This window comes from Dreissena polymorpha, chromosome 6, assembly GCF_020536995.1.
Source record: "Dreissena polymorpha isolate Duluth1 chromosome 6, UMN_Dpol_1.0, whole genome shotgun sequence".
NCBI classification, from domain to species: domain Eukaryota; kingdom Metazoa; phylum Mollusca; class Bivalvia; order Myida; family Dreissenidae; genus Dreissena; species Dreissena polymorpha.
Genome location: NC_068360.1, coordinates 23348679 through 23372031, shown reverse-complemented (window position 1 = coordinate 23372031; position 23353 = coordinate 23348679). Strand labels below are relative to the sequence as shown.

Below are 23353 nucleotides of genomic sequence, written 5' to 3'. Positions count from 1 at the left end.
GGTGGGGCGCATCAGTATTGTCCGAAATGGTCAGTTGTGGTCAATATCGACCCAATCAATTCTTATAATTCTTGGCTCGATTAGCCAGTTGTTGATTTCCCAGTGCTAAATGGACTGCTGTTATCAAGATTGGCCAAATGTTGTAAGATGTGATAAAACTGTAACATTATTACAGCAACACAAATTACGATAAAATTGTATTGAATGTTGTATTTTAGTTACATGACTGTAGTACATGTATCATTATCTTAGTTAATGTACATGTATTACTATTTTGCAGACGCACTGGCATATGTCGGAGTTTGTACTGGCATACTGATGAACTGACTGAAGAATAATATGTTCTTTTATTTTTTTTCAATATCGTTGCCTTCAATAAATGCTTAACATATAGGCAGCGGTATTCTATGTCGCCGATTCACTGACTCGCTGCAGAGTATCAATCTAGTTAAAAATACCTCATCCCCGTTTATCAGTGAACTTAGCCTTCCGTTAGTTTTTTCCTTTAATTTCGTGAATATAAAAGTTTTTGGATAGTAACAGTGTCAAATATCATCCTCCGTACACAGTAATTTTGTTTTATTAGATTCCCGATTCTTTTGGAATTCGAACTCGTACTCTTTAAACTAACCAATCACGGAAATGGCCGCAATTACTTTAAAGATATATATATATGAAACAACAAAAACTATTTAATTACTATATTTCCGAAAACATCATGTTATGAAAAGCCGTACAAGTAATTTGCTATATCACAAGTAGTTTTTGGGAACACAATCTGTGATAAATACAAACTTTCATGTAAATTTTCATTTTAATAAAATAGAATGGTAACACATATTGTGTATTTAGTTATAATGTTTAATGTATATCCATTGCTGCAGTTGAACATATAGCGCTATGGCATAAATTGCGCCGTTGCCGTCTATACCAAATTCCTTCTACCGTGTACCAGCTGCATATAGCAATAAGACCTTCGTACTGTGGCTGACATCTGACAATTCGTGATGTCATGTTTGTGACATCAAAGCAGGTGCGGTTCCAGGGTTTTCGAATAGGGGGGGGGGGGGGGGGGGGGGGGCGTAGGTCAAGTTTTACAGGGGGGTGAATACTTTAGTGAAACATTGACAACCCTAAAACGGTTGATAGTAGCTTATGATATCCCATTCCATGCCCCGCAGGCAATTTTTTGGGGTTAACCAACCCTTGGCATTCGATTTTATGCCCCAAATATGCACATTTAAATAAAAAAATCTTGGCTGATTTAAGGGGGGGGGGGGGGACGCACGCCGCTTCCGCCCTCCTAATACCGCCCTTGCCAAGGTCCCAAAATGTTCAGGGGAACACCAAAACGACACATTTGTTTCACAACTGTGAATATTGGAAAATAATCTGGTGAAATTAACATAAATGGAATTAAGAAAAATGACATAAATATATTCCGATTTCTATGAAGAATTGTCGTTTGTATCTAATTTTTGTCAATGACAACAGTAATGTATGTGTCGCTTTAGAGACTTTTTTCAGCTACTGAACTTATCTCATCGCCGTACAAGAATATTGAATGGACACATACCCTAGTGCAAGCCTTTCTTCAAATTTAGGTAGGAAAATCGGATAGCATGTTCAGTTAACTGGTAATTACGACCGACACGGAGTCCTTGTCATTTGAGCCTGATTACTGACGTTATGTGTAAAGCCGTTCACAGAGTAAAGTGAGCTGTATTCGGCGATAATTTGGTTATGGGTTTAGTATCTGATGCATTGCGCAGCTGCACCCGAACGACCACCCGTTTAAGAAGAGAACCCGTAATTCCTGGCCGTTTTCATAGAAAGGCATTTTCCTTTGCCGGCCCCATAATTACCAAAAGAGCTGAGCACAGAGGTGTGATCTTGGATCGATGATTCTATCCAAGAATATTCGCCTTCTATCGCTGATTCAAAGATGGCAAAGATGTCAGTCTCCAGCAGAAATACCGAGGCATTCACATGTTGTTCTATCATGGCGGTTCCTGTCAGACTGACCTTATTTAACCAAACTTGTCGAAACGGCCTTAAACCCAAAGCAAAAACTTACGGGCCCCTCGCTTTTCCGATTTCCGACCAATTTAAAACAAGTATTTTGTCATTTTTTACTACAGCTTAACGTTTTTGGTCGGAAATGAATAAATATGACCGCTTCGGTCGATCTTCACCGCAGCTGACAATTATGGACAACACTGACCACAACTGACCATTTCGGACAATACTAACTGAAAACTGACCATTCTGGTGGAAGTCGGCCCAAATAAACCTCGTCGGTTAATCTAGATCTAACCTGAAAGTTTTAGTCATTTTTACTTCAACTTTTCATTTTAACATGACTTACAAAGGTGTGCGACATGTATCGTTAATGTTGCGACATATATCGGCAGTTGAAATTTTTGCGACATTTATCGTTAAACTTGCGACACATATCGTCACTAGGATTTGCGACATTTATCGTTCCTTGCGACATTTGTCGTCAACGTTGCGACAAATCTCGTAGCCTGCGACATATAACGGCGATGCGACATTTAACGGCGCTACAATGTCTCACTTACAGACGTCTCATTTTAAGTTCTGTTTGAAAAACAATTATATCATTCAAGTATAAACAAATACTTTCTTTTCATGCGCAACCTTAGCAATTGATGAGTAAAGGAATGAAACTAATATATTACATCACTTAGTCTAATGATGGCATTAGTATTACAAGAGATGTTTAAACGAGAGCATTACAAGGGGTGAACCACATACAGTTACATAAGACATATATCGTATACATTTCGTTACAGTATGAGTAAAAGAACCAATGGCCCATGATGCATTTTGGGACAATGTTGCTAAGAAATACAGTGTATACCTATAACACTAGATATAAACGGGTCGTGTTCTGAGAAAAATGGGCATAGTGCATGTGCGTAAAGTGTCGTCTCATATTAGCCTGTGAAGTCCGCACAGGCTAATCAGGGACGACACTTTCCGCCTATATTGGATTTTTGCTAAGAAAAGACTTCATTTAACCGAAAAATGTCATAAAAACGGAATGTGTCGTCCCTGATTAGCCTGTGCGGCCTGCACAGGCTAATATGAGACGACACTTTACGCACATGCACTATGCCCATTTTTCTCAGAACACGACTCAATTAGTTTCAAATGCACACATATGTTCGTTTTTTTTTTTCAAAGAGGTTATTAAGATATTTACTTAAGAACTATACTATTTTGAGTAATCTTAAGTTACAATAAATCAAGCAAAACATGGTTTGCCCTGCCTGGGATTCGAACAAGTAGCTATTTAAAATAAAATACATCGCTCTACCGGTATTTATGTTCGGTCACTTTTAAAATTATGGAAACTTGATGTGTGACGGAACGATAACATATCAACAGCTGTCCCAGAAATGCATCTAACTTGCCGACAAGAGATTAATGTCGAGTGATGACGGATAAATACAAGTAAAGGACGTCCCACTAATGACGTCATTTGACGTTAATTTGTATGATACTTACTTAAGTTTTCTTCAAGTTACCCGCTTTCAACAAGAACTATTATCGATTTTTAATTGAAAAGATATCTCTGCAAAACAATCACATATGTATCTTGGATTAAAATTCGCTTTTTTACCTTAAAGATGCGTAAACAATGCGTGCTTTACTACATCACTACGAATAAACAATTCGAGACCGGAACTGGAAAGGGCTGCGGTTCAAGCGCAGCGATAATTCGACTCGGACGTACAGTTATACGGCTACGATGACGTCATATTAGCGAAAGAACCCGAATAAATGAGCCGCGCTCTGAGAGATCCGGGCATAATGCATGTGCGTAAAGTGTCGTCCCAGATTACCTGTGCAGTCCGCACAGGCTAATTAGGGACGACACTTTCCGCTTTTATGATATTTTCTGTTTAAAGAAAGTCTCTTCTAAGCAAAAATCAAGGTTAGGCGGAAAGTGTCGTCCCTTATTAGCCCATGCGGACTACACATGCTTATCTAGGATGACACTTTACGCACATGCATTAAACCCCGTTTTCTCAGAAGGAGGCTTAAATCGGACGCTACGCTTGCAGCGCCGGCTGAGCTCGGGCGGCCGGGGTTGAGACTCTCTCAGACTTCCCAGCGCAGTCGAGTAAGCTTGGAGTGGTACTTGTAACAGCAATTTCATTGATAATATTTTGTCATAATATGTTTCTATGTGGACTTGTTTTCAAGAAATATATTGAGTTAAACAATGTCAACAATAAGTTAACTCGACATTTTCCCAATAAATATTTGATCCTATGTTTAGATTTAAGTTTTCTGAGTATTTGCCATTCATCTTATTGTTAGCCCTTTAAATATGTTTTGTTACCTGATTTACTTCTTCATTTGTAATTTTAAGATAACACATGATAAAACATAAGATAAAAAGAGTTTCGCTTTATGCGTTTTGAAAAATGCCCAACCCCTTCTGCACTAAATAAAATTACCATGCTCTCTCCTGTGCGTTGTTTGCTTGATAAGTTAACGATAAGTCTTTTAATTGACATATACAAATGTCTTAAGCAACCGTTACTTTAAAATCAACAACAACTTTTTTATGTTTTCGATTCTTCTTGAATTTAACGAATCCGAACAGCATAAAAATGAAGACCCATAGTTTGTTTTATTGTATGCGTTTGCTATACGCTATAGGTCTTTGTTATGAATTAATTTCAGCGGAAGTTATTCTTTTGTTTAAAAATTCTATGCTATTGGTGTTTTTCTATCAGAAAACATGTATAACTAGTTACTTCACGTAAACTTTTAGTTTTCATTTCTACGTTCCTCCCACTTAGTGCCACTGTATACGTTTAACCCATTTATGCTTAGCGTCTAGAAAAAAGGCCTTGGCAAACAGCGTAGACCCAGATGAGACGACGCATAATGCGGCGTCTTGTCAAGGTCTGCGCTGTTTGCTTATAGGAATTTCCGTAAAAAATATTCTAAATATAGAAATAACTATATTAGACATCCCTAATTTTGCAAATAAATTGATCCAATTTAGAAGGATGGGAGAGTCCACTAGGCATAAATGGGTGAATTGTTCTCGTGTTATATTACTTAAGTTGATAACGTAATAATAAATCAATCTAGTCTGAAATATACTGTGTGTGTGAAAGTAGACTAGTATTAATTTAATAACGTTCCTGTGTGTATGGTGTATTTTTACTAATACGTTTCTTTTAATATCTATTACAATAATGATGGTTAAGTTTATTCGGAAAGAATATTGATCTTATCCTTCTGTCAAATGTAAGTAGTTTTTATTTTTAAAATATCACACTTTTTATTCCCTTCCATTAAGATATTAAAAGGCGGAAAGGCGAACTATTGTTTGAGAAGTCAAACATCACCTTTTTAAATAACTATATGAACGATTAAACATACAACTTCCAGATAAAACAACTTATTTTCGACCGCATATCCAGTAAAAACATCGACTGACGCATGAAGGTATATAACACTGTCAAATACTCTTTTATCGTTCATTAAAGGGATATTTTCACAGATGTTGGCATGTGTTGAATTTCATGCATATAATTGATATTTGTGAGCATGGTAAATGTTCAGTATTACTGTTGCCTCGCAAATATCATAACTACAACGAATATTTGAGAATCTGAAACATTAATATTTTTTTTATCAATTTACCAAAACGTGAAAAAGCCCCTTAATTGCAAATTCTCTCACGAAATTGCACAATCTAAAAGGTCTGATCAAATAGCCATTTGTCAAGATATGTTCTGCCAAGTTGTGACAAGCGACCATTCAGTACATACAAAACACGCACCGATACGACAAACACTGTATCTGCCGTGCCGTGCGTTTTAAAATACACAGAGTCACAAACACTGACATTTACACGAAAACTCAATTTATCAATTAAATAAGATTGGCACGTAGGTCATGCACGATATTTTGTTGTATATGTTTAATGCGATATTGTGTTCCTTTGCATTAATGTGCATTTAGTTTTTTTATCGCACAAGTTCTATTAAATCAAACGATAGATATATTGAAATCATTTCAATTTTACATCTATAGTAATAGACCATATCACATAATATATATCCTTCCACTGAGCCTGGCTCTGTGAAAAGGGGGTTTAATGCATGTACGTAAAGTATCGTCCCAGATTAGCCTGTACAGTTCGCACCGGCTAATCAGAGACGACACTTTCCGCCTAAACCGGATTTTCTACAGATATAGTCTTCCTTTCAACGAAAAACGCTATGAAAGCTGAAAGTTTCGTCCCTGATTAGCCTGTGCGGACTGCCATGCATTGATTGTTCATGCATTAAACCCCTTTTTCATTGAGCGCGGTCCATATCGACATCGCATACGACAATAATGGATGAACACAACGCACAGATTTAAAACGTACATTGTTTTGTTTTAGCGACTAAGGTGTACGTTTCAAAGACTTACTGGCTCGTTCCGACGAGTTAGTTATCTCGTTCCCATGACACATTTAGTTATTACAGTCGTGGGAATCACATAATCAGCCAATAAAAATTAAAGATCTGGCAGAGTCACATAGAAACAAGCAACGTAAACTTCTGCATTACCGGTAGTCTTTTTTTGCAACAAGTTAAGTGTGCCGTATAATTTACTTGTATAACTTAATATTTCTGATAGACTCACATTCAATATTCTGTTGACCTCTTATTTTTCAAATAAGCATAGTGTATGCACTTCCATGTGTACACATTTATCCATCGCGTTTGTTTGCTAGAGCCTTTTAGTATTTCTAAATGTTTTGATCTAATGCGCCTTTTAAAGAATTTTTATTGCAAACCCAGTCAGATGTTATTGTTTGCTGCAGATTTGGACATTAATTAAAATCACACAAAAACACATCCGTTCAAAGCAACTCTAGTGTTCAGATACATTAAATTTGTTGTTAAACAACATGTTTTCTGAGTTCGTTATCTATATCATACGGCTTACTAAGTCTTTCCCAAAAGTAAGTATGTCATGGTCATGACTAGTTAATCGTTCACAATGGTTAACCCTTCCCCATGACATACCAACTACTGGGATTGGGTATGTCGGTCACACTTCTTATAATTCCAACAAGTCAATTATCTCAAGTAGTCAGTAGTTTGTTACCATGTCTTAGTAATTCGTACCCAATAGAAACTCATTCAGTTCCCACAACATACGACCTCGTGGGTACAAGTTACGAGTAACTTAGTGGTCGGAACCAGTTAAGTCGTGGGAAAGGATATAAATAAAAACATGCACATTTCACATCTTTTCCCACCATATAAGACTGATTTGCTGCAACCAGTTATTTTGAAAATCACTGAGTGTTAATTTAAACTTTTAATGTTATAGGTTTAATTCGTTCTTCTAGTTTGTAAAATTATTATAATGTTATTAACTTAATGATTTGTGATTTGCTTTTAAATATTGATGGAATGCACATCCGTCCGAAAAACACCTTTACACCTTTAAAATAAATTTAAACATGAGCAAGGAATATAGAAATGACATGTAGTTAAACCAAAACGTCAGATAAATAAATAAATAACTATTTAATTATTTACAATAAAATAGTATAACACCACTAGAAACAGTATTACAAGATATAGCAGAACTAAACGTTTTGACATTATATTAAACTTGTTGTTCAAGTCAACTTTAAAGTCTAAAATCTAAATAGTATTAACGACACATCTTTTCTCACCATTATGTATTTCATATATTTATCTTAAAACAAATAAACGCATGTTTTAAAGTCTTAAGTCGCAGTCTTCTATTTGATCACCGGAAGCCTCACCCGTGAGCTCAACTTCCGATGACGTTCCGGGCTTTATATCTGAATCCATGTCCGTATAATCACTGGTCGCATCCGAAATCGCTGCCTTCGAAGAAAGGTTGGATTTTACGGAAGTTTGCGATTTAAAAGCCGTCTCTGCTAGACTTAGTCCATTTGCTAACACATGGATATTTTCCATGACTGATGTCTCAGTTTGAACCTGCGAGTTGCGAAGGTCAAGGCTTTGTTGTTTGGTAACAGGATCGCGCGTCGTTCGCATTTTCTTCTCCAACGATATCGCGGGAAGCGATTTTGAGCGGTGATGCTTCTCCATTTCCCTTACTTCTTTCGTTTGGCTGGATTTCCACTCCTTGTAGGCGATGTGGAACGCCCGAGTGAGCACGAGCGACATTGACCGCGCCTTTTCCGTGCTGGAGCAGTAGACCGCGTGACACTCCCACATTTTGTCGTCTGCTGGACGCGATATCCACGAAAATATGCGATCGTTCACTTCCAAATCTACATTACAGAAGGATATATTCTCGATTGGGAACATCTTTTCAGGAACCTTTTTCTTGTCTAAGCTTTTCATAGAGACACCAGATGGAGTAATTTTCACGCGCATGCGCGGCAGGAACTGCTCTTCCTCAGCGTTATCCCACAGTCGCTGAACAAGCGGCGTGGTGCATCCCTTTCCGGTCGCCGTGAACGTTTCAGCGGATCCTATATAACGGACCGTAAAACTCGGATCTTGGTCCGAAATCTTGGCGCGATCCTTGAGCCTGTTGAACATTGTGAATGATAGCTGCAAAGCCTGTTTAAAATTGCACTGTTAAAACGAACACTTGAGATTTAATTCGTTCGATAATGATTTACCATCCCTTTAAAACTTAAGGCAAGGTCGTAAATTTCTGAACAGTGCACACTTGTGCAGGTTGTAGCGATATATCCATTATACAAATACACGATGTCCCTATGTTTATGTTGTAATATAAGCAAATGAGTCCATTCAGTGACTTGACGAAAATATACGATGTCTGTGACCTGGCGATGTGGCTGTTCTTACAATTCACGAGTTTAAGAAGACGTTGACAACTATTTAATTGGATATCATAACAACATGCGTACTCATTCGAAAGTCTCAATTTGCGAATTCACGTCCATTATTATTAATTAGTAATAATTTCGTAAATTTCCACAAACATCCAATGTCTCAAATAACTTCTTAATGTGCTTCAATCGCACACAACTAAAGAGCCTTTAAACGTGTCATGGACGATCCAGCAATGTCGGCCTGGTAATGTATTTTCGGGTTTAACATTAATCCGTTTGCCTACAATACACAGCCAATGATCTTAGAGATTCCTGTGCTGAACTATTTTCCCACATCCGCGAGTCTTTAAAACACTTCAAAATATCTTAACCCGATGTCACAAAACCTGCCACCGAAATCTCAAGAAGTATCCCGTATCTCTGTTATAACCTTTTCTACTTGGTCTTGCGATCATCATATCTCCGATCTCCGAGAGTAGTACCGCGAGCTAATATTGAACAAATGATAAGTTGATAACACATGGACGCCATATAAGTATCCGCGTTATCCGTTCAATGTTTGCTACTTTCACAGATCGATGTTTGTAAGCCTTTGAAAGCAACGTACACTGAAGAAAACTGTGGGCATTCCTTCCTTCATGCTGATAAAGGCCTGTTTAACGAGTGCACCAGTAATCTATACTAAGAAGGCCAAGTTGTATAATTATGACGGAGTTCTTTTACCGCTGTTTGGATATACAAACAGTACGCGATTTATCAATATCGCGTCTATTTGTTTCAGACTTTTAATAACCTTGGTTGGTCATTTTGACCACAGAGAACAAATACTGAAATCAGACCCGAAGGATATATAGCCTGTTTATTGGACTCACTTCACATATCATTCTAGTTAGTGTTCTACTAATTGCTGATGCTTTGAATTGACAGCTAGATAGTTTTGAAAACTCCCACAACAACAACAACAACAACAATCATACCATTTACAATAGTTTATCGTGAGTTTTAGACTTTAAAGCTATCTTAAACGCTTTGCCAACAATACACGTATTTTGATTCAAAGCGTTACAATCGGTTAATTTTTTTTTATCGAAAACAAGTTACAAAATCGACACTAGAAACGATGTTTGAAGTACGTTTCTGTTCATCGGTATGATTGTTAATCGCTTGATGCAAACACTGCATGCATTCTTGTTTTGAATCAGAGATACATTTAAGATAAATGTCATTTTGCAAATCTGTGAACAAGTCCTTCAAGTACGGCCTAAATTTGACCAAACGTCTCTCGACCATTCAACTTTGCGATGTGTATACGGACTTAACGGTATCAGCTCCAATTTATAGGCTATATAACCGTTGAAGGGTCCTCGTATCGCGCAGGGCATTCGTGGGTGCCAACAGACTGGCGGTTTAATGACCTATAAGATTAACCTATACCATGATACAGTCCGTGCCATAGAACTATGAGCCTTGTTTCCGGGACACGAGATATTGTCAAGCTCGCTGTTGTTGAATTTATCTTGAAAGGTAAACAAATCAGCGCAGCGAGATCGAATGTTTCAAATTTTAGCTTTATCGTTTTTTATTCACAATGTATATAAAACGTATGGGTTAAGCAAAGTGTTTGTTTATTACAGTGTAAATCCTTTCGATGGCCAGGCAGTTTTGATATAAGCAACCTTTACTATTGTTCATCATAGCCCTCGTGTTCCTTTGCAGGACGGAAATCAGTACTTCGCAGGACGGTAATTAGTAATTTACAGGACGGCAATCAGTAATTTACAGGACGGCAGTCATTACTTTACAGGACGGCAGTCAGTACTGAGCAGGACGGCAGTCAGTACTGAGCAGGACGACCACCAGAACTCTTCGGTCACAAAGGAATAGAAAACCGGTCATAACAGAACCAGCCCAATATGAGGCTCGAACATTCGTGTATACAATTATCAGAGCTGACGTTGAAAAAAACTAACCTCGCTCTGGGAAAACGGGGCTTAATGCATAAGCGTAAATTGTCGTCCCAGATAACCTAGTGAAGTCCTTACAGGCTGATCAGTGACAACACTCACAGCCAAAACTTGCTTATGGCTAGGAAGAAACTTCATTTCAACGAAAAATACCATAAACCGGAAAGTGTCGTCCTAATCAGCCTGCGCGGCATGAACGACTGCACAAGCTAATCTGGAACGACACTTTACGCACATTCATCAAGCCAAGTTTTCCCGCAGCGATACTAAAATATTTAATTTGTTTTAATTTGTACTGATGTAGGTAACTTTTATTTATAGATTGTTCTAATATAAGCTCTTTGCATACATTGTTTGTAAGGAATAATTACATTTCGTTGATATGTACATGTAGTAATGATTTAAGTAACTTTCATAGAAAATCTTACATTCTATGGTTCAATCTTACACACACATACTAGAACTTCGATGGAAGCGTTGTGCTGATATTAGCCATTCCATGAATACATTGGTTATGTCAGCCGCTTCGGACTTTTTGAAGTAATTTGTGAAAATACCTCGTGTGCAAACAGTTCGCAGTTTTAGCGTACAGCTAACTAAAAAAGACAACGCTCCTGGCAGTTTGCAACATTTTACTATGATACTTGAAAACATTAAGAAAATCGGTATACACTGGATTTATTATCAAATTAATATATAATTGTATTCTATTTTTAAAATGAACGTTAAGCAACCAGTAGCTGATGACAAAGGCGATTATATTTAGGTAAATAATACGAGAGTTTATGTCCTTAAATACTTGTTTCCAACAAAACGCTGCTGTCTTCATTGCGTAGATTTTTTTCGACTTATCTTCGATTGGAATATCCAACACAAAATTGACACAAGCGAGTTAATATTTCACTTCAAACAGTAGCATGCATTACTTCCCTTTATTGAAAGTATAAGGGTCTGAAGAAGTTGGCACACTGGTTATATTGATAGCGCGACAACACCGATTCTGCGCTGCATGTCGCGGAGTATTCTCTGGTAAAACAAATTTACGAAATCGATTTAAGCACGTTTAACCCATTTCTGCCTAGTGGACTCTTCCATCCTTATAAATTGGATCAATTTATTTCCAAAATTAGGGATGTCTAGTATAATTATTGCTATACTTAGAATATTTCTCACAGAATTTCCTTTAAGCAAGCAGCGCAGACCCTGATGAGACGCCGCATCACGCGGCGTCTCTTTTGGGTCTACGCTGTTTGCCAAGGCCTTTTTTCTAGACGCAAGGCATAAATGGGTTAACAGTGATGACTTTTTTTATTTACTAAACATATTTTGAAGTAGTTTAATAAAGGATCACCCTAAATAAGTACAGAAAAAAATGGAAGTACATTATTTACACCAGAAGAAAACGACCTTATATAAACTGGTCATAAGGCCGTTTTCATATGCATCCAAGTTCTGTGCATGTCTCACGTCGCAAATTGTATCGGCTTTATGGACATTTGTATGTTCTTTTCTTTCGGCTTTGTAACAAAGCCCAGGCATTAAAGCAAAAGAAAAAGGCATGAAAGATATAAAATCTCAGCGATGAGAACTCTGTACTCAGCTGGGTTAAAAAGTGTCATGTAAAGGACATTAAATTTGAAATGATTAATATAAATGAAATGGTAAAGCAGATGTACGCAACCAAACGTTGCAACTTTTACACTTTCAATCCAAAGTAACAAATCCAAATGAATCCCCATTGTGATTATTGAACATGAGTATATTTTGCAAGTGAGTTATCCATAATTTTATAACAAATAGATAAAATAACACTAGCATAATAGGACACGTTTATCAAATTTATTATGAGAGTAATAGTGAAGAGAACTAAGCCCCAGTCCCATATAGCCAGTGTGGCATGTGGCCAGTGTAGCCGCCGTGTAGCTCCGTGTCGATCCTTGTAGGTCTTTGAACGTCCGTCAATGTCCTTGGGGCACCGGGAGACCAACACGGTAGTTTTTGGAAGTTCTAAACTGCATTGTTGAGTCTCGACGACCCGGGACGATGGCAGCATCCGGGGTGATCTGGGATGGTCCGTGTAGCTGCCGTACAGGGTGCGGAGACAGTCGTATTTATGCCTTGGTCGTCCATGTGCGTCCTTGACAGTCCGGGAACACATTGTAGAGAAACACGTTGTAATTCTATGGTTATACATATAATTAGAGTCGTGTTCTGAGAAAAAGGGGTTTAATGCATGTGCGTAAATTGTCATCCCAGATTAGCCTGTGCAGTCCGCACAGCCTTATCAGGGACGACACTTTCCGCCTAGACTAGATTTTTGCTAAGAAGAGACTTTCTTTAAACATATTTTAAACAGAAAATATCCTTTAAGCGGAAAGTGTGGTCCCTGATTAGCTTGTGCGGACTGCACAGGCTAATCTGGGACGGCACTTTACGCACACGCATTATGCCAAGTTGTCTCAGAGCACGACTCATTAGATAAAGAATAGTTAGTTAATGTATTAAATGGGGATAGTTTATCATGTAATGCGTAGGAATTGTATCCGGGGGGTCGAGCCCGATAAACTCCCAAATAAAGACATGAAGCATCTATTTTGTTGCTTCCTTTGTTTTGATTTTATGCTTTCTTTCAAGCTTTTCTTGTCATGGATTAAAAATATAACGTCGATTAAACTATATAGCTACCGTCATTATTCAGTTCAAGCATGTGATACAGACAATACACAAGTGACCGGCCAACTGACCGTATATCACTTAGTTAACACCACAAACCTTTCGAAACTCCCATGAGTAGTGTTAATTGATATTCACACTTCATGCTGATCTCAGTGATCTGCACTTCGCTCTCACTATCAGAGACGTACGGAACACATAGTTCTGCCTTAGAAAGTTTAGCCATGTCTTTTGTTGTCAAATCTCTTTTCTTGTCGACACTGTCATGACGCCATGACGCTCTCGTACCAGGTATTCGACATAGGCCCTGACACCAGATTCAGCTCTGCTGCGATTTAATTCCATAGGTCTGTCTTTTTTGCCGTTTTTTTAGCTAACCAGAGAACAATGTGCTTATGGTGAGCTTTTGTGATCGCATCGTGTCCGTCGTGCATTGTGCGGCGTCAACATTTGTCTTGTTAACACTCTAGAGGCCACATTTATTGTCCGATCTTCATGAAATTTGGTCAGAAGATTTGTGCCAATGCAATCTTGGACGAGTTCAAAAATGGGTTCGGTTAGTGGAAACTCATGTAAGCCAGGCAGCGTGACATTTTTCCATATATGGCTTTAGTAAAACCTTGTTAACACTCTAGAGGCTACATTTATTGTTCGATCATCATGAAACTTGGTCGGATGATTTGTCCCAAGGATATCTTGAACGGATGTAAAAATGGTTACGTTTGCTTGAAAAACATAGCCACCAGGGGGCAGGGCATTTTTCCTTATATGGCTATATATGGCTATAGTATAGTATGGTATAGTAAAACACACTAGAGGCCACATTCATTGTCCGATCATCATGAAACTCGGCCAGAAAAAAATGTCCCAATAATATCTAGGACGATTTTGAAAATGGTTTCGGTTGGTTGAAAAACATGGCCACCAGGGGGCGGAGCATTTATACTAAAATGGCTGAAGTAAAAACTTGTTAACACTCTAAAAGTCACATTTAAAGTCCAATCATCATGAAACTTGGGCAGAACTTTATTGTTCTTATTATATCTTGGTTGAGATTGAAAATGGTTCTGGTGTATTGAAAAACATGGCCGTCAGGGGGGGGGGGACATTTTTCCTTATATGGCTATAGTAAAATATTTTTAACACTCTAGATGCCACATTTATTGTCCGATCATCATGAAACATGCTCAGAAGATTTGTCCCAATGATATCTTGGATGAGTTCGAAAATGGTTCCAGTTTCTTGAAAAACATGGACGCCAGGGGGCGGGGCATTTTTCCTTATATGGCTATTTATGGCTATAGTGGAACATTTGTTAACACTCTAGATGCCACATTTATTTTCCGATCATAATGAAACTCGGCAAGAAAAAATTGTCCCAATAATATCTAGGAAGATTTTGAAAATGGTTTCGGTTGGTTGAAAAACATGGCCACCAGTGAGAAGGGCATTTTCCTAAAATGGCTAAAGTAAAAACTTGCTAACACTCTAAAAGTAACACTTACAGTCCAAGCATCATGAAACTTAGTAATAACATTTGTTCTAACGATATCTTGGATTAGTTTGAAAATGATTCTGGTCCATTGAAAAACATGGCCGCCAGAGGGAGGGGCATTTTTCCTCTTATGATTATTGTAAAATCTTGCTAACACTCTAGAGGCCACATTTATTGTCTATCATCATGAAATTTCGGTCAGAATATTTGTCCCAATGATATCTTGGACGAGTTCAAAAATGGTTCCAGTTGCTTGAAAAACATGGCCGCCAGGAGGTGGAGCATTTTTTCTTATCTGGCCATATATGGCTATTATAGTAAAATCTTGTTAATACTCTAGAAGCCACATTTATTGTCCGATCTTCATGAAACTTGGTCAGATGATAAGTCCTATATTGGACGAGTTGAACAAATGGCTCCGGTTGATTGAAAACATTGCCGCCAAGAAAAAAAAACTTGTTAACACTATAAAAGTCATATTTATTGTCCAATCTTCACGAAACTTGGCAGAACATGTGTTTTAATGATATATTGCATGATTTCGAAAATGATTCTTGTTTGTTGAAAAACATGACCGCCAGGGGGCGGGGAATAAATCCTTATATGGCTAGGGTAAAACCTTGTTAGCACTCTAAAAGTTACATTTATAGCTCACCCTTCATGAACTTGGTTAGAACATTTGTTCAAACGATGTCATAGGCTGCACAGAACAGATCAGTCCATTGTCTTTCAGGTGAGCGACATTGGGCTTTTCAGGCCCTCTTTTTGTATTTCTTCTTAATTTCGTGCACCACATACGGTTCCCTTGAACCAATTGGCCATGTCGACCCCCCCCCCCCCCCCCCCTGTTCATCTGAAAGGACGAGGGACGTCTTCTTATTTATTTAGGCGTCAGTTTTCGCAGGTGGCGCTGGTGTTTGTTAATCAACTTGTGAAACTTAAGGGGATCTTAATCGGGACCTAGAGTTAGTTTCTCCATGTTTCTGCTGTTTCTCATCGGTAGCGGGAGGTGCTCGTAACGATCGTTGGAAAATTGGAAGGCCCACTTATACAATACTTAAAATTTTGGCTGGCATTTTTAACGTTTACCGTTTTGGCGTTTTAGCTATGTACACGAAATACGAGGCTACTACTTCGAGTTCTTATTGCAGTATAATGGAATCACCGTATTAACCTGAATTCATAATGTCATTCCGCGCCTAATGCTGCATTATGTTAGACACTGTAGTGTGTCCCAGCATTTCCACCTAATTAATTTACTTCAAGCACGAAATTTTGGACGAATATTTAATCATACATGCAGTTTCCATCTGTTTGTTTCTGATTGTTATAATATTAGTGTTGTTTTTTGCTTATGGCGGGACCCGGACAATCCGGATAAAACCAACCTCTCGGGTGTGGTGACGACCAACCAAACTCACATGCTGCCGGAAAGAGGTATTGGATCCGTGTCGCCTTGTCGGGAACGCGTGTATCAACCACTGGGCTTACCGGACATCAGAACTTATAGAGTAATCGATAATACAAAATCTTCATATACTAGTAGATTGTTTTCGTTCCGGGTCAAAGCTTGTTTGATCCATATCGCTGCCGTGTTCATCCGTTTCGTTGTCGTGTAGGGCCGGTATGGTCCGTGTAAATGACGTGTTTACCCGTGCCTATCCGTATCTCTGAAGTGTTGGTCCGGGGCGGTCCGTGTGGGCGCCGTGTTGATTCCGTTGTTTCCGGGACTGTATGTGTGGATACCGTGTTGTCACTGAGTTGATGGTCTTTCGAAGACCTTCGAAGCTAAAAATTTCAAACAATTCGCGGATCAGCCTTGATCTTCCCGGTTCGGAGTTAGGGGAAAACAGACGATCCATGACGATACGGGACCGGCCGCTGTGTTCGTCCGTGCTTATATGGCATTGGGTCTTAAGATAACAGTGCTCTGCTTGAATGTGAACTGTATGAACTGTGACCATTTCGGTCCTACATATAGCCCCGTAAATTATTCGTCGAATGATCGGAATAAAAAAACGAATGAATTATATGTTAACATATAAGTTATGCATATACAGTCATAGTTGTTTCGTACAAGCAGCGTTCAAGAAATAGCTAGCAACACTGATGTATAGTGGTCGTGTTCGCCTAATTAAATCTCGTGATAGTTTTTCTGTCGGTTGATGTCGGCATTCTTTGAAGAGTGTATTCGAGTGTGTATGCGGTTAAGTCAGTGTTACTTCGTATTCTTGTAAAATTGTAATGTTTCATTGGAAATAAACAGTTTATTAAATATTACAGGTATAATAAGTGTTGTATTGATTTGTTGCTTTGTAACAAGTATGAAAATGAAACCGGTGCATGAAAAATGGGAAACATATATAATTATTTACTTTTTACTTCGTAACGCTCTTGCAGTAGTAAATATCAAACTGGTCTTTTTTTATAATACTAGTACTTTCTTTTTGAAAGCACTGATCATAACCTTATGAACGTGTATTTACTAAAAAAATATGTGCACTTTTATTTCCGATGTGCTCTTTAAACGTATGGTTTCATTGTTATGTTTTTTTAGGGTTGATGATTCTTTGGATAGTAAGCGATTTCTCAATATTTCTACGGAATTGTGGAATCTAATTAGGTCGATAGTCGCAGTGCTCTTATTATTTTGCTATTGAATAGTTACATACACATAAAATGTTCCTAAATTAGTAGGCCTATTATATGAAGAATCTTCAGACAAACCTACTGTGAGTTCTCGATGTTATAATTCTAACATTCCGATAAGCTTTTTCTAAAAGACGGAATAAAGTTGAAATATCAACATCTAAAACCGTGAACTGCGATACTCGTGAAACTATTTTTTCCATAACCACTTGTGAAATAAAATTGTAATAAACCACCGATATCAACAAATATACACTATTTATCTACAACCAAATGAACACCGTATTTGTGTAAATTATTGAGATGTAAAATATCATACCTGTGCGCTGAATTAAGGCTACTTAAAATGTTTCGAATACGTGATGAAAAAATGTATAATAAATATCTACTGCAACAAGGTCGCGATGGAGGAGAAAACCAGACTTTCCGAAGACGCCCCAAAACCAGAAGCTTCGCTTTAGTCATTATTTGGCATCGCAACTTCCTTACCTGGATATTCGATCGTGGTGATGGCCCAATTGAACTTCTTACGGCTTCCGGACCGCATTGCTTGATCCGCCCGATGTAGTAGTATTTTCAGATCCTTTGCCTAGATAAGGAAAGTACAGATTATGGGAGTTTTATGGCATTTATTAAACACTGTTAATGTATTATAAAATAATCTATAAGAATTCATCTGCAAATGAAAAATGCATCTTACGCACGTGTTCTGTGTAAATAAACGATTATTGAAAACAATGCTTAATATTTGATTATCTGAGACATTCATGTATAGGAGTCACTTTTTAAAAACGTTTACCTCTTATAAAACTGTATATGCACTTAAATGTTACGCGAACGTCCTCACATGAACGCTGCAACATTATATATCAATTTATTTGCACCGTTTCTGCAGTTCATGGTCAGCTAACTCACACGCGCGATGCAAAGTAATGGAAAATTGCTCATAACATTGCTGCCATGCTAAATAAACTTACTCTCAAAATCTCGGCAATCCTAAAGAAACTTACTATCACGAAAGCTGCAATTCTTAAAAAAATTACTTAGTCGATCGCTGCATGGAAAGGAAACTTGCTCACATGATCACTGTAATCTTATGAAAACATACTAATACGATCGATGCAATACTAAGATCAAAGCGCTGTAAGCGCTGTAGGCGCTGAAGGCCTGGGGCTAGGTTTAGTGTGCCGTAAAATGCATTTACGATGTTTTGTCCGAATTTATCCCTTTGTCAGAATTTATACGGATTGACCCTAGCGGTTGAATGCAGAAGCTCAGAGACTGTAAGACAAGACAATAGTTGTGTATATACTACAGTGTACATAGACGGTGGAAGACAACACGATACTGGTTGTGGGAACGATAACCTTTTGTTCAACTCTACAGATCTGGTAGAGGTTCGTTGTAGCGTAGTGCTATACTTAAACTATATAAGTATGATAACACAACTCAGTCAATTCATAACACTAATTTTATTTGATATAAAGTTCTATTAATTTACAATCTCAAGTTATTAATAATTTCAAAAGACTTATAAAATAACATACCAAAAACCTATCATACTTCCTAACACTAGTGTCCTATCATGTCTTGAGGTAAGCATTATATAGGCCGAGATGCATGTACTGGACATCTGGCATCATACGGAAACATGTATCCTTTGATTAATTAATTGGATATAATTATAAGGCACACTGCCCTACCTATTTGACCTTTTAGGTCTTTCGTGTTCAATTATGATTGTCAATATGTAGACACCGCTCCCAAGCTATATTCGTCCGTATGTTACGTACGACTACAACTCGCGACCAGTTTTATCGTGCAGTTCCATCATGGCCTTCACATCTGAATGCCAATCTAAACAATACCCGTCATTGGTGTATTTATCTTACTACTGAATATATTTCTATGCACCCCGATGCCAGATTTTATCTTTTTCTGTTCAATATTGGTTATAGAGAGGATTTGCCAACTGAGTTTCTTATTGTTTATACTTTCAATGTTTACAGAATTTAGTCTATTGATAATATAATATAATATTTATTTAGTATTTATTATTATATTTACTTTGATAACTTTATAATCAATCTTAGTATGCGACATAATTTATTTAGTATTTATTATTATATTTACATTGATAACTTTATAATCAATCTTGCTATGCGACATCGCCTACGTCGGCGATGAAGGTATCCAACAACAACAACAACAACAACATGGCCGCAAAAACTGTTATTGTTGGCGTTAAATAAATCACTTTCAATAGCCTAAAATAGCTTTCTATTTCATAATAAACAGATCAGGAAAACACTCATACTTCCGTTGTAATGTGTATACAAAAGGAAATCCACTTAAGCCCGAGTCTCACTTTTGCCGGTAGAGCCCCGGTCCATCCCGGTTTGCTAACGCCGGTCGACCGGCGAGGACCGGGATGATTCGTATACAATTTTTAACGCAGTCACACTATTTTCCAGTGCCGCCCCGGTTGAAGTCGGTCAACAGCCCGGCAGAGTCACAATCAACCCGGACTGGCTACGTTTTATCCCGGTGAAGCCCCGACAGAGCCCCGGTTGTCGCCGGTAGTGCCCCGGTGAAAATCGGCAGCGTCCCGGCATAGCCCCGGTTGTCGTCGGCAGTGCCCCGGTTGAGCCCCGGTTAAAGTCGGCAGAGCCCCGGTATACCGTAACACCGCCGGCACTCACCGTGTCTATACCGGCATCAGACCCCGTGAGAGCTACGGCAACGCCCCGGTTTTACCCCGGTCGTCGCCGGTAATGCCCCGGCGGAGCCCCGGTGAATGCCGGTGGCGTTCCGGCAGAGCGCCTGTTTTCTTATATACTGTAGCTATACGGTACTCTAACGGCATTCACCGACGCGTTACCGTAGCTCTGCCTGGGTCTGTATGGGCCCATGTGGAGCTACGGTGCCGTCCCGGTTGTTCCTGGAGCCGTTCCGGTTGTTCCCGGTGCGCGCCGGTCGTTGTCGGTCCTTCCCGGTGACTCCCGGTTCATGCCGGAGGTATTAAACATTTTAATACTTTCCCGGTGGAGCCCCGGTTTTCCCCAGTACATCCCGGTCGTCCCCGATGGAGCCCCGATTCATCCCGGTAGAGCCCCGGTTCATCCCGGTAGATCCCGGATCACGCAAAGGGGCTCCGCCGGCATCATAGTGGGCCTTTACCCTGATAAAGAACGGTGTACAGATTGTGTACGTTGTCTCACGTAGAACTTTTCGCTCTCGATTTGCGCGCTCGATCTGCGCAATGAAATATCATATCCGGTAACTTGGTATTTTTCCGAGAATGGTCATGAATATTTGTTGTTGTTTTTTTTCATTTTCTTTTTTTTTCTTGAATGTCTCGTTAATGCAAAATAAAATAACAAAATCTTAAAATATGTTTATAAATACCAAATGTAATGTCTTCAAAAAATTATCAGAAAAAAATTATTCTTACTGTCTCCGTAGACACTCGTATCTTTTCGGCCTAGACCGTCAAGTGAGGAACTTACTATCGCATGAATATGCAAACAATAATAAAAACTATTTCGTAGCCAATGCTTAGCAATTTTGCTTCAATAATATTTTTTTACAAGTTTTATGACACTGTCATGTTATATAGTGATGTTCTGTATTTACAAGGCGGGTTATTGAGATCTGCGAAGAACTTCTTTGATTGCGCATGAATTACCGCCAAGTGGTAAAGCGGACTTTTGGGAATTCATTCATTCGTGGGTTTTGGCAGCCAGCCAATTCTGACTGTCTCAGAAATTTGTATCATTGCTAGGGCCTTAGGGCTAAGCCCCAGGCCAAAAACTTACTTAATCGATCGCTGCAATGGTATAAATTCGTACTCTAAAAACGCTGAAATGCTAAGGAATCTTTCTCTCGCCAGTATTGCCAGTAGTTAAAGAATCAAAGTACTGACAGTACTGGTGTGACGATGCTTTTGAAGAGGATGGATATAAAACATCAATTTAAGTCTATCTATATCACCACAATTGTGTATGTTGATACGAACATTTGGGTACGATACAAAATTTGGGTACAAAAATTTTGGGTACGAAAAAAAATTTGCGTACGAAACATTTTGGTACGAAAAAAAGTTTAGGGGTACGGGGAAGTAGTACCCGTGGGTAACTTGACCCATTGAGCGAAACTGGGAGGCGGGTCACATTCTTGTTCATTAAGTATGGCAATACCTTCGTGATGATTCTCGAAAGTAGGTATGAGCACATAGCCGGACCATGACAGCTCAATCGTATGAGCACTTGACTATCCGAGTTCGCCCACGAACATATGGATAAGTTAACTAATAGCGGAATGACCTTATACATGTATATGCTGAAATCTAACAATCGAACGAAATATCAAATATGGTATGTACACTTAGGTGGTTGTGTAATTTCTGTTAGAATATCGTATTCAATATGTAAATTTTGATTGTGCCCGCACTTGAGTTTGTTGCCTTGTTTGAGTCTATACGCGCCTAGGCTGCACCCAGTCTGTGTATTTGTGTTTTTCAAAGGTAATGAATTACCTCCGCGCTGAGGCTGCATAATGTTGGGAGTGTGTCCAGCACTCCTACCTAATAAGATTAGATTGACGACAGTTGGGACGAATGTTTTATATGGTCAAATGCTGGGGGGGGGGGGGGGGGGGGGGGGGGGTGATGAGATTATCCGGAAAAAAACACCTGTCCGGAATGGTGACCACAAAACATACAAAATATAACATTGCGCCGGGAGCGGGAATCGAACCGGCGTCGTGAAGGTGAAAAAGCGAACGTCCTCACCACTGCGCTAGCGGGACGAAGAATTTCTAATGAAAAGTTGTTATATCTATATATATCTTAGCAGTGCAGCGTTTACAATTTGCAGGTTCGAAATTGTTCGCATTCTTTAGTTTTGTGATCACGTAAAAAGTTAATATTACATGTTTTATTCGCAATTTATTTACTAAATCGAGAACAAATATCAAACAAAATAGAGAAAATATATAGTTGTTTCATTGGTCCATAACAATAAAATGGATGTAAAATTACTAATTTTAAAATAACGTTCTGATACACTTATTGAATCTGTTTCCCCAAGGATATGCTGTTCTATTAATATTTACCTTTATCAACACGAACGACAACTCTGCTAGGAGAATGTTATCAATGAAAATCAACGAGCAATCTCCTACGGGAAGTAACTGAATCAATGCGCTGTAGGCGCTGAAGGCCTGGGGCTAGGTTTAGTGTGACGTAAAATGCATTAACGATGTTTTGTCCGAATTTCTCCCTTTGTCCGAATGTATACGGTTGAATTCAGAAGCTCAGACACTGTAAGACAAGACAATAGTTGTGTATATACTACAGTGTACATAGACGGTGGAGGACAACACGATACTGGTTGTGGGAACGATAACCTTTTGTCCAACTCTACAGATCTGGTAGAGGTTCGTATACATAGGCGGTGAAGATATACAACAATAACAACATGGCCGCAAAAAAACTGTTATTGTTGGCGTTAAATAAATCACTTTCAATAGCCTAAAATAGCTTTCTATTAAATAATTAACAGATCAGGAAAACACTCATACTTCCTTTGTATTGTGTATTCAAAAGAACATCCACTTAAGCCCAAGTCTCACTTTTGCCGGTAGAGCCCCGGTTCATCCCGGTTTGCTAACGCCGGTCGACCGGCGAGGACCGGGATGATTTCTAGA

The 23353-nt window shown here is 38.7% G+C and overlaps 1 protein-coding gene across 1 annotated transcript; it reads right to left on the bottom strand.

Moving 5' to 3' along the window:
• Positions 1-7784: 7784 nt before the first annotated feature.
• Positions 7785-8603, bottom strand: LOC127835514 (protein FAM43A-like). Its single transcript, XM_052361953.1, has one exon. It carries the CDS (start codon positions 8601-8603, stop codon positions 7785-7787), a length of 819 nt encoding a protein of 272 aa, XP_052217913.1.
• Between the last annotated feature and the right edge of the window lie 14750 nt (positions 8604-23353).